The 12,084-nt window shown below is 35.6% G+C and overlaps 1 protein-coding gene across 1 annotated transcript; it reads right to left on the minus strand.

The window, feature by feature from the left end:
- Positions 1 to 10,174: 10,174 nt before the first annotated feature.
- Positions 10,175 to 10,690, minus strand: LOC113236090. The gene has a single exon (XM_026472076.1). The coding sequence runs from the start codon at positions 10,688 to 10,690 to the stop codon at positions 10,175 to 10,177; it is 516 nt and encodes a 171-aa protein (XP_026327861.1).
- Between the last annotated feature and the right edge of the window lie 1,394 nt (positions 10,691 to 12,084).

Here is a 12,084-nt window from a genome sequence, read left to right on the forward strand (position 1 = left end):
TGAAGGGTAAGGGTGCTGATGAAATTACAGGCACATGGGACTTGTCAATTTATGTCTGAGTGTGACGAGTGCAGTGACAGTGCCCCTCAGATCTTTGGGATTTAAAGCTCTGAGTGGCACTGCAAATGTTATGGACAGACGCGTAGCTTACCATCAGGCACACGACTTGTTCGTCCCGTCACTTGATATATATATATATATATTAAACTAAGACTTACTTAAACTTGTCAACTTGTACCTCAGGGTGACAGAGGTACAGTCGCAGTGTACCTTATATATTTCAGATTTAAAACTTTAAGTGACACTGCAACTGCTATGGACAGGCGTGTCGCTTTACACCAGGTACACGACTTGTTTGTTCTGGCACTTGGTTTCATGATAAAAAAGTGAGGAAGCATGCGCACATCTACAAAGCAATTTAATGATGGCTGTTAAGTTACCGATCCACATTGTGTCATCTTTTTATGATACCTTGGTATCACAAGAAAACTATTAGAAGAGTTTAAGCCATAAAAGCTAGAAACTACATTGCCCCTTAAATATTAAAAACATAATTAATTTAAAACTTATAAGTATATTAAGAAACAATCGTTCTCCACTGGACTACCACAGCTTTTATAAATCAAATATTGATTTCACTACGTCTTCTAGCGTCTTAAACTTTATTCTTCCAAAAAAAAAACACAAGGGAATAACTAAGTTACTCTGGCAATTAGAATGTTGAATCTTGTTCTCCATAGAGCTACGAGCGTAGCAATAAATCTAGTTACCACGTAGCGTAGCGGGGCGTAGTCGAAGTCTTGTTCGTACGAAAGCTCTACGTCTTGCGACTGTTGTTTACGTTAGAAACAGAATATAGAACTAAATTAATGCCATTTTTCGGTGTTCCAATTTACATTTGTACATTTATGCGGCAGAATTTGAAAATAATAATAATGTGCCAGACAACCACACCAATTGCCCAGACCAGGTACAATTTAGAAAAGTTCATTTCCCAATTTGGTCCTACCGAGAATCGAACCTAGGACCTCTCATCAGTGTCCACAATATAAACCGTTGGGCCACTGACGTCTTCACAGTTAAGTAAAAATTTGGCAACTTCGGGCGAATTCAAAGTCTGTGAAACCAAAAATGGAAGCAAATGATTAATGCGTTTAGTAAAAAATTATTATATAACAGCAAACAAATAAACTATACGATTTGGGACTTTTTTTATAACACCAAGCGTTTTATGCACTACCATTTAGAGCTTTAAATTGCAAAGATCTCATTGGCACTGCCACGCCCGTTGCCCTGAGACAGAAGTTAACAAGTCCCGTGTGCCTGTAATTTCACCAACACCCTTACCCGTCTAAACAGTAACGCAGTAATGCTCATAATACTGCTCGGCGGCAAACATAAGTGGGGTGGCAGTACTTCCCTGGACGAACTCTTTGACAAGGAGCTCTACTGCTACTATAATACTTCTACTGTTTAAAATGTAAAGTTAGCCTAATATAGTATAAAAAAGTCCCTAAATATAGACATAATATATGTGATTTTGTCTAGTGCCTTCGAAACTATAGTTATTTTGGAGCTCACAATGCGTTTCATAATTCCAGACTTGAGGGTTCTTTATTCTTCTAGTGACGGAATGAACAAGACGTGCGCCTGATAAGCGACGCCTATCCATAACAGTGGCACTGTGATACAGAGCTTTAAATAGCAAAAATCAGATCTTTGTACAAGTTTACCAACTACAATACAACCATTTAACAACTAACCTCATTTCCACCTTATGCCGCCATGGTGCACCGGTGAGACCGACTATCTTCATCTGCACCATAGTACAACTCCAGACCTTTCTACATTAGTTTTCATTATAGTGACCCTCCGTACTGACTCTTATACGAGAAGGCCGAGCGATCCTGCACAGGGACCATCAAAGTCAGGTACTAATCCCGGATCAGCACGTTTGCACGGACTTCATCCAGTTCTCTCTAAGGCTAATGCCTTACGTGAGCCACTCCGGGTGCACATACAGCACCCTCCTTATTTTCCAGATAGGTACCGGAGCTGTAGGCACGCTCACTTCCCGTCGCGCTCCGCACGACTAACGGTTGCCACCGCCGAGCCGCCGACTCTGAGTCGACTACCAAATCTCCTCATTGGTTGCACCATGGTACAGTCATAAAGAGAAGAATACCGAGATGTTAAAAACCACTACATTTATAAAGTATCCATGAATTTATTTGAATTGAACAACTCGTGGGCCTCGTGGTATGATACTTTTACTCATAACAGTTGCAATATTACACAGAGCTTTAAATATTAAGCATCTGAGGGGCACTAACACTGCACCCGTCATTCTGAGACATGACGTGTTGACAAGTTCCATGTGCCTGTTCACATTACAGCTTGGCAGCAGAAATAGTTAAGATCTCTGCTTTAAAATGTATGTTTGACTAAAGTAATATTTCTTATTAAAAGAAAACAATTACGTTAAAGTATCTATTTACATTTTATTATGAATAATAACACAGGGGAAACCTGATTCAACGAGTGCTCCACCATTTAGCTTTCTCAGAGTTGCCCTGTGTTATTTTAAATAATTAAATGTAAATACAGATGATTATAAAGTCTAAATTTGTCAAGTTTCTTACTTGATCTTTGCCTTGAATTTGCCTGCGTAATCAAATAATATAAATCTCATTAACAATATTTATACTTTGATTTACATGTATATCATGATTTTTATTTTCAATATTATTACATTATTACAATTTATCGTAATAATTTATTAAATCTTTTTTTTATTTAAAACAGATAAAAAATCCATGTATCGTTTCTAATGTAATATTTTGCCTTTGTTTTTAACCGACTTCTAAAAGGAGGAGGTTCTCATTTCGACTGTTTTCTTTTTGTGCATATTACGCGATTTCTCCGGCATTTATAAACCGATTCTGATAATTCTTTTTTGTTGGAAAGAGAGTACGTTAGTATTGCGGCCATTTAATCTAACCGATTTCAATAAAATTTGGAAAATAGATGTACGGCCATTTGACGAACATTTAAGGTCGGTTATTTTTAGTAAAAAAGTTATGAAATAAATGAACATTAAAAGCATTGATGTACAATGGAACGGACGTCCATTAATTTTTATGCTCTATCAAATTACACGTTGTCCCTCGGTACGCGGATCGCGAGCCTCAAATGGAGATATGCAAGACAGGTTGCTAGGGACGACGACCAATAGACCAAGGCGGTCACGGTATTCGGTAGGAGCGAGACGTCCTCGAGACAGACCACCTGCTAGACGGTCGGACGATGTCGTCGGAGTGACCGGAAAACATGCAAAATTGGAGGGCTATTCCGAGCAGGTGGTGTTAACGTGCTGGGATGGTGATAATGATGAAATTGATTCTACCGGAAAACGAACTCAGGACATCCACATCTAGTTCCCTTAGTACCGGTACCGCTAGGTCATCAAAATAAAGTATTATATTGAAGTATCGTTTCTGCAACTTGTACGTTGTAACTCAAACGTAAAATGGCACAATATATAATTATACGCCCAGTGGGAGAGCCTTCGCTTCTTAATTGAGAGGTTAATGGTCCGGTCCATGTTTTTTTTTTTTTTTTTTTAATAACGCATACACTCGATTTAGCCCCGCACTATGGAAACCCTGTGTCGCGGGTGCCATGGGGACACACACATAGACAACCACAAATTACGCCCAAACTCACGAGATAAATAAATGTAGGCCATACAAATATTTCTCCCGGCCCGGGAATCGAACCTGGGACCTCTGCGTGGCAGTCCGGCATGGTAACCGTTCGGCCACGGAGGCAGTTAAATGTGACGTGTACCTATGACTTTTTCTTTTAATTACGTCCATTTTTAAAAGTGTAGTAGTAACCTCTACAATCTCTCTAAATAATAACTTTGGTCACAAGAACTTAGCTCCATGTGAAAGATATCATCCAGGGAAGTGCTGCCACCATACCCATTTCTGCCGCCAAGCAGTAATGTGAACATTATTGCGTTCTGGATTGGAAGGGTGCTTGTGAAATTGCAGGCACAAATGGGACTTGTCAACTTATGTCTCAGATAATATTTAGCCGCTCACGCGATGCGCTCCTCCTACCGCAAAATGGCGGCTATTTGGTTTCGCAAATTAGAAAAGCATTCAGTTTAAATATAAATAAAAATTATTATTCTGCATTGCTAAATAAATACCCTCCGTACTACCAACAAAAACATCTCAAATAAAATGCAGTAATACACCGCAAATCCTGCACTTAAAAAGCACTAATGAAATTTTTAGTGTACTTGGGTAAATATGATAATATTCCGTTTGAGTGGTTGTAACGTTTACCATGAAATTATTCCTTAAAGTATAGTTTATAAACATTTATAATCAGAGTAAACTTAAAAAACGCTACTTACGGTATGTTTTCAATAAATAAACACCGAAATCACCAGCCCAAACAATAACACACACGATTGTCGTAACGTATTTTTGAAGTTGTTTATTTTTTTAAATAACAGACCCAGGCATTAAAAACTTTATGGTTTGCTAGAGTAGTTACCAAAATAGCAATTAATATTAGTTCTTTTACCTGTTATAACTTCGATATCCGATAAATCGGTATAAAATCATCACCGGCACCTCTATACTCTAGCCAAACTCGATGTAGAATGTTTAATAACAAAGCGTTGCTAGGCAACCAATGATGGCTGGTGTGAAGAACCTTTTTTGTCTATGCTCTTTACTTTAGGCCTCTACGTTATTATTTTTAGAGTTTAGGCTAACTCTGCCCATAGCCTGCTGCTTAATTGGAATTTAGATAGGTAAGAGATTGTGCAGAAGTAATACTTACATAGCTAATTAAATGAAGTTTGCAAAGTACTTATTGATACGTATGATGAATAAGTTTCAAGTTTTTGATATCTATTTATACTTACTGTTAGATCAGTGTTGGGCAAAGTACGGCCCGCGAGTCTACTCTGGCCCGCAAAGGGCTATAATCCGATATCCGCCAAGGTCAATCAACTTTTTTACAGACACCACGCAACGTAGTGAATGTGTAAAAAAATAAACAGAGGCTTTGATAATCCTAATCTGAATTGATATTACGATTTCCTAGTTTTATATCTTGAAATGTGTAGCGACGTTTATGGATTATATTTCAAAATATTAATGAAAAACTTAAATTTTTCCCTCTCTTGTGTCTACTGGGTCACCATAATTTATATCGTAAAAAAAAAACAAAGCTTCAAGTAATTTTTTTTTTATTATTAGCTCTGGATGAAATACTATTTGAAGTTTGATCTCCTGACTCACCAATCACACAAAATTTATGTAGTTTTTTCTATAAATATTTTATGAAATTGGGCAAAATGAATAATTTTTAGAAATTTGATTTAGACTACAGACTAATTGAAGTTTTTTTATTAATTAGGAAATGTTAGCTAATTCATAAATTTTATTTAAAAATTTTGGGATAGTAAAAAAGTTGATTGACCCGCCAACGTCTAAAGTAGGAATGTTTGGCCCTCGGAAATATATGTTTACAGCCTCGTCGATATCGGTTCACAAAATTAACATACACACAAAATTACAGAACACTACACAATGATAAAAGAAATATTTGAATTTCAAAACAAAATGCATTTTTTTCATTCTGATCCCTTGTGTAACTTCTTTTTTTCTGGCTCCTAATGAAAAAAAGTTTCTCCAACCCTGTGCTAGATAGTAGGTAACGGTAGATGAAAAAAAACAAAATTTTATTTTATATTACTTTATGGTTTATGGTTTAAGACATTTATTTCTCAAAGAACATACATATTCACTTAACGAGAAATACAAGGTATCATAAAATTTCTACACAGAGTACGTGTTGACTAAATATTTAAAAGACGGTATACAAATAAAACTTAATGATCTGACTTAGCAAAAAAAATAACAGCAACAAGGCTTTAATCAAGTATCGCATATCAATTGCCATGGTGACAATTTGATAGCAATTACTACTGAAATAAAAGTAAAAACATCAAAATCCTGAGAAATTCCTCATAATGTGAAATTTTAATTTCTTTTTGAATAATTGGAATGACTGTATTTCCTTAATATCTTTTGGTAATTTATTATATATTTGAGCTCCTTCGTACATTATGTTTTTCTTTCCATAATTCGTTCGCGGTATTTGCAAGTAAATATCGTTAGCACGCCTAGTTATACGTTTTTGAATATGTCGTTTTTTAGTGAAATTTATTTGCGAGTGAATATTTTTATTTAGAATCTTCCTAATCAGTATGCAGGTGTTATAATTATACATTTGTGAAACAGTCATTAATTTTGTTTTCTGGTACAGTGTTATAGTTGGGGTTAGATAATGGAAATGAAAAAGTTTTCTTATAATTTTATTTTGTACTGTTTGCAATGTTTTTAAGTGTGTTTTGCAAGCAGAACCCCAAACTTCAATAAGGTAGTCTAGGTGTGTTTTGACCAACGAATTGTATATTATATACCGAACACTTAACGGGAAACATCTTGTTATGCCATGGAGAGAACCCATGAGAGATAATATTTTTTTCCTAATTTTTTCAATTTGGAGTTTCCATGTTAAACGGCTATCCAACATAAGACCTAAATATTTTTCAGAGTTTACTCTATTTATAGCTTCGTTGTTAATAGTCAATATTGGAACTTTTGAGATCTTTTTATTTTTTGCTGAAAATATCATAAAATTTGTCTTAGTTACATTTATGGTAAGTAAATTGCACTGAAACCAGGTGTGAAGTTTTTTTAAATCATTTTGGGCTACACTTGCTATTGACTCGATATTATCACCATAATACAATAAGCATGTGTCATCAGCGTACAATGTTAGGTCGCCTTCCAAACCAATTTCGTGAACATTATTAATGTAGATTAGGAACAGTAATGGTCCCAAAATAGATCCTTGTGGGATTCCAAAAGTAATTGATTGAGGTGTACTCTGAGTGTTGCCAATTTTGACAACCTGCTGTCGGCTAGTAAGGTAAGACTTAATCATATTCAATGCAGTTTCCCTAATACCAATATTATGCAACTTATGTAAGAGTAGTTCATGGCTAATTGTGTCGAATGCTTTCTTTAAGTCTATAAAAACCCCTAGTGCTATTTGTTTTTGATCGATTTTAGTTTTTATGTTAGTGACAAGGTCGATAGTGGCAGACAAAGTGTTTGACTTGGGGCGGAAACCGTGCTGCTTTACATATATATAGTTAATTGAATTTAGGTACTCATTTAGGCGGACGTGGATTATTTTTTCTAAAATTTTTGAAAGAACAGGAAGTACAGAGATCGGACGGTAATTACCTGGATCTGACTTACTTCCTGATTTAAAAATAGGGCTGACTTTTGCTATTTTCAGTGAATCGGGGAAGTAGCCATATTCTAAACAATGGTTGATACAGGTGGTAAGTTGACTTATAATTAGATTTTTTACACATTTTATTACTTTACAGCTGATACCATCCAATCCAGTACTCGTGTTGGTGTTAAGATTGTCAATTATTTTACCGATTTCATCTGTTGACGTTGGAGGCAAATTAATAAATTGTGAGGAGTTTGCGATTTTAGGTTTGGGTTGCATATGATTATAATTAGTACTGTAGCGATAAATTGAGGGAATTTTGTCAGCTAAAATGGAGCCTATATTGGCAAAGTAGTGATTAAAACAGTTGCATATTTCTGTAATGTCCGTAATAGACCCCGTGTTGGTATCAAGTTTTGTAGGAGCACAAGTCGTTTTAACTTTATTAGTTGCTAAGTTATTTATAAGTTTCCACATTTTGAGGGGTTTTTTCTCACAGTCTTTAAATGCCTTATGATAATACTGACACTTAGTCGTTTGAATATTGTCACGGACTTGATTCCTTACGGCGACAAATTGTTTCTTGATACTCTTCTCCTGTGGCGATTTCATGTACATATACCACAACTGATTTCTTTTATTTATAGCTTCAATTATATCTCTTTTTATCCAATCTGCTCTTGGAGGGTTTTGTATTTTACTTTTTGTAATCTTTGCTGTATTCACTGCATCCATTAAGATAATTTCTAATTTCTCATATTTGGTTTCAAAATGTTGTAATTGGTACTGTTCTACTGTTTTATATAGTTTGTGATAGTCTATTGCTTGGTACTCAATTTTTTTCTTTGTTTCAGGTTCATATTTGTGTAATTCTATATAGATCTGCTTATGATCTGACATTGATGGTTCTACAGTAGCGAAATGAAACCTATTATTCCTTAGATTGGTGGAGACGTGATCCAAAATAGTTTTTGTGCTAGAAGTCTCTCGTGTACAGTATTTAGGGTCAATATTGTTTAGTATTGTAAGTCCACTTTCAAGTAACATAGTTTTGTAATTGGTGATTGATTGATTATCCTCTAGCAAATTATAATTGAAATCGCCGAACACTATTACACGTTGACGTTTGAGTAATTGTTGTGAGAAGGTTTCGAGAAAACTGTCATTGTTTGTCCTTTCTGGTTTGTAAATAGCACCAATGTTTAAGTTGAACTTGTCGATGTGGATCCATAGGTAATGATTGTCATTTTCATACAGTTCTTCGCTAGCTTCGTGTTTTAGGTTGTTATGAACATATATGGAAACACCTCCACCCCTTTTGTTGCTTCTATAATTAAAATAATGCGTATAATTAGGTAGCGTTAATTTTTGAGCTTCACTCTCAGACTTGATCCAAGTTTCCGTTAAAATTATAACATGTACAATGCTAGAGATTGCTTGAATACTGCATCTCAATTCGTCTAGTTTGCCAGGTTTAACGATGCTGCGCGTATTCGCATACAGGAACTTTAATGATTTCGGATTGTTAACTAGGTTACTGTAGGTACTAGCTGTGAAATATGTTACGTTGTTTACGGTAAAGTTTTCGACAGTATGTTCTATACGAGGTTTTTTGTACTGAGTTCGGTAATCTTGGGGATACCTTTGACGTACTTAATTGTGAGGTTTTTTTCACCCTCAGCAATTCTGCGTTTTAGTTGTTCTCGCAAATTTTGCAGTAAGGTCTTCTGATTAGGTGTTGTATCTGAAAATATTTTGATTCCATCAGCTTTTAAATTCGCTTTATTCCGCAGAATCGATTTAGCTATATCCGACGTTGTAAAACAAACTTTTAGTGGTCTGGATTTATTGCTGCTGTACTTTCCCAACCGAATAATTTTAATAGGCTCAGCGCAGTTAGAGACAACTTGATTAATAATTTTACTTACTTCTATTTTATCATGAGTGCGCCTCTGTTCAGATACATGGGAATTAATTTCGTTTACACCGCTAATGACTATATTTTTCTCCCTCTGAATTCTGTCATAGATTTCAGCCATAAAGTCTTCACACGCAGGCGCAGGCGTCGAAGTAGTGGCTGCAGTGGTCTTAAGCGTATCAACATCAGCCGACAGAGACTCAAGTTTTTGTTGTGTATCATTTTTGAAGGTGGATATATTTTTCAGCTCTTGTTTAAATTTCTGTTGTTCAGCTACAAGTTGATCTGTTGTAGTTTTAATTTGAGTAATTTGATCTCTGATAAGTGATACATCTTCAGATATTTTGTTCAGATTGTTTGTTTGAGTCTGAGCCATAGTTGATAAAATTGACATAATTTCGGTTTGAAATCTATCGAATTTCGAAGAAAAATCGTCATCTGGTTGTTTTCTTTTGTTACGAATAGTGATTTGTTGCATTTCCAGCTTAGACAGTTCCCTCAAGTCCGTTAAGGATCCTCCACTACTTGAAGTTCGAGGTGTTATCATTCTGCTATGAGTTGCTATCGTCTCATCGCTATCGTGACATGTTTTCGATCCATGCGGTGGTGAATGTTCGACATTCATTCTTGCCTACTGTTGTCTAATGTAGTATGAGTACGATGAATTATCAGAGTCCGTCCCTTTCACACGAGAGAAGGACAGGTAGTTTGCACCAGATTTGCCCTGGTCCAAGTTGCAACTTAGAACTATAACGACCCGTATGACACTTTTGCGGCACTTAAAACTGATACTAAAGTAAAGGACTTTGAGTTTAAATTACTTCAAATGCACAATTTAAAATTTCAATTAAAACGAGTCAACACGTCCACTCTGCGCGAACTGCGAGCTCCCAAGTCTTTAAATAAAACATCTCATCCAGTGTCACTTTCTGATGCTGATGAACTACTACCACTACTATCTGCAACCTGAATGATAAATTCGTCAATAACATTATCTGTTATACCATCCAGGTCTCTCATTCTCTTTTCTTCTTGTATAACGTGGCCAATACACTTTTGCCATGCTGCAGGGGTTATTAGATCCATTGATTCCTGTAATAATCTTTTTAATTCATCCATTTTAAATGTTTTATTTTTCCCTGCAACATAGCCTTTGACTTGCCCCCATATCATCTCAATTGGGTTTAATTCACAGTGATATGGGGGCAAACGTAACACTTCAATATCCTTTTCTTTAGCATATGTATCAGTGGCATATGCCAAGTATTTTTCTTTTATTGGTTTTAATATGTCTATAAGCTCCCTTTTTATTAATGTCTCCTGGAACGAGATACCTTTGCTTGTGAGCCAATTCTGAATATCAACTTTTTTCCACTGCATATTTGGTATTCGTTCCAGTCGACGAGAATGATAGGGAGCATTGTCCATCACTATAACAGAGTGAGGCTCAATTAAATTTATAATTTTTTTGAACCAATCTTCAAACACTTTAGCGTTCATTTCTTTATGGTAATCGCCTTCCCCTTTCTGACTCTCGAAAATTAGCTGACCCCCTTCCAAAAATCCAGCTTCATTTCCTAAAAGAAAAAAGAAAGATTATTGATGACCACCAAATGGAGGTTCAGCGAATGCTGAAAAGTCTATATCAACCAGTGTTGATATTGGAAGTCTTATTATGTATGCTTGGTTCACACAATGGGCTACTCTGTTAATTAATTTTCACATAAGTAAGAATTAAAGAATTAATATTTTGACGATACGCCATCAAAATATTAACTATAACAACTTACCAATGTGCACTATTATCAACCGCTTCCCTTTTCCAGAAGGCCCCTTCAATCCTGTAGACAATCCTTCTTGGTGAGCTTGACGGGTTGAATGTATTGTAGTATCTTGCCACACCTTTGTTTTTGTATGACCTTCAATAAATAAGAAACAATAATGTAAATGATGAAAGAAATCTGTACTGAATATTGTGGTAGTTATTTATAAAATCACTGATATAGGTTTCAGTATTGATTTCAGCTATGGAGTCTATAATGGTGTATTAGGAATTTTGTGAAAATTGTAAACGGATTGTTGAAATACATACCTTCATTACTCCATGTTTCGTCAGTGTAATAAATTTTCCGCCCATCTTCTCTCATTTTTGAAATTTTTTGCAAATAGTTGCGCCTCCATCTTACGATTTCTCTTTTCTCAATTAGAGCACTTTTTCTTGATCTTTTTAAATATTTGATTTGTAGTTTTTTAAGTAATTTTTGGAAAGTTGTTCTTTTGAAATTTGGTAAATCATCATCTTCGTTTACTGACATAAGAACATTGTCCACAGTGGGAAGTTCATTTCTAAAAAAGAACTCATGAACTTTTCTCCTAATAGCACTCAACTCGAAATCTAAAAGTTTGTCAATTATCGTTGCTCTTTGAGGAGGCGCAACGGGTGAGCTAACACGGTGCTCATTTCTGTACTGTTTCAGTACCTTGTAGACTGTAGCAAGGCTTACGCCGGCGGTCTCCGCGGTTTTCTTAGCCAAATCCTTTTTGTACCAGAATTGATCTTTTGGCCAAGTATCTTCAACGAGTTTATATATGTTGATTATAGTAGTCTTTTCGGAAGACCTCAGAGCGGATTTCTTTTGGCGCTTCTTCATGGGCGTTGAAAAAAGCTTCGTCGAGCTTGGTCCAGGTTGGTCACTCATTGTAACAGAATAACAACAAAACCGTAACAAATTATAACAGAAAGTCAACAAAAACACTCAACAAATAATAACTATAACAACAAAAACTCAAAAAAGCAGAATCGCACGGAAAGAAAAGTACTT

This window comes from Hyposmocoma kahamanoa, unplaced genomic scaffold, assembly GCF_003589595.1.
Source record: "Hyposmocoma kahamanoa isolate Upper Pololo Valley unplaced genomic scaffold, ASM358959v1 88799, whole genome shotgun sequence".
NCBI lineage: Eukaryota > Metazoa > Arthropoda > Insecta > Lepidoptera > Cosmopterigidae > Hyposmocoma > Hyposmocoma kahamanoa.

Bases quoted from the DNA above. Each gene is read 5' to 3' on its own strand.
- LOC113236090 (XM_026472076.1), bottom strand. From the start codon at position 10,690: ATGGACAATGCTCCCTATCATTCTCGTCGACTGGAACGAATACCAAAT.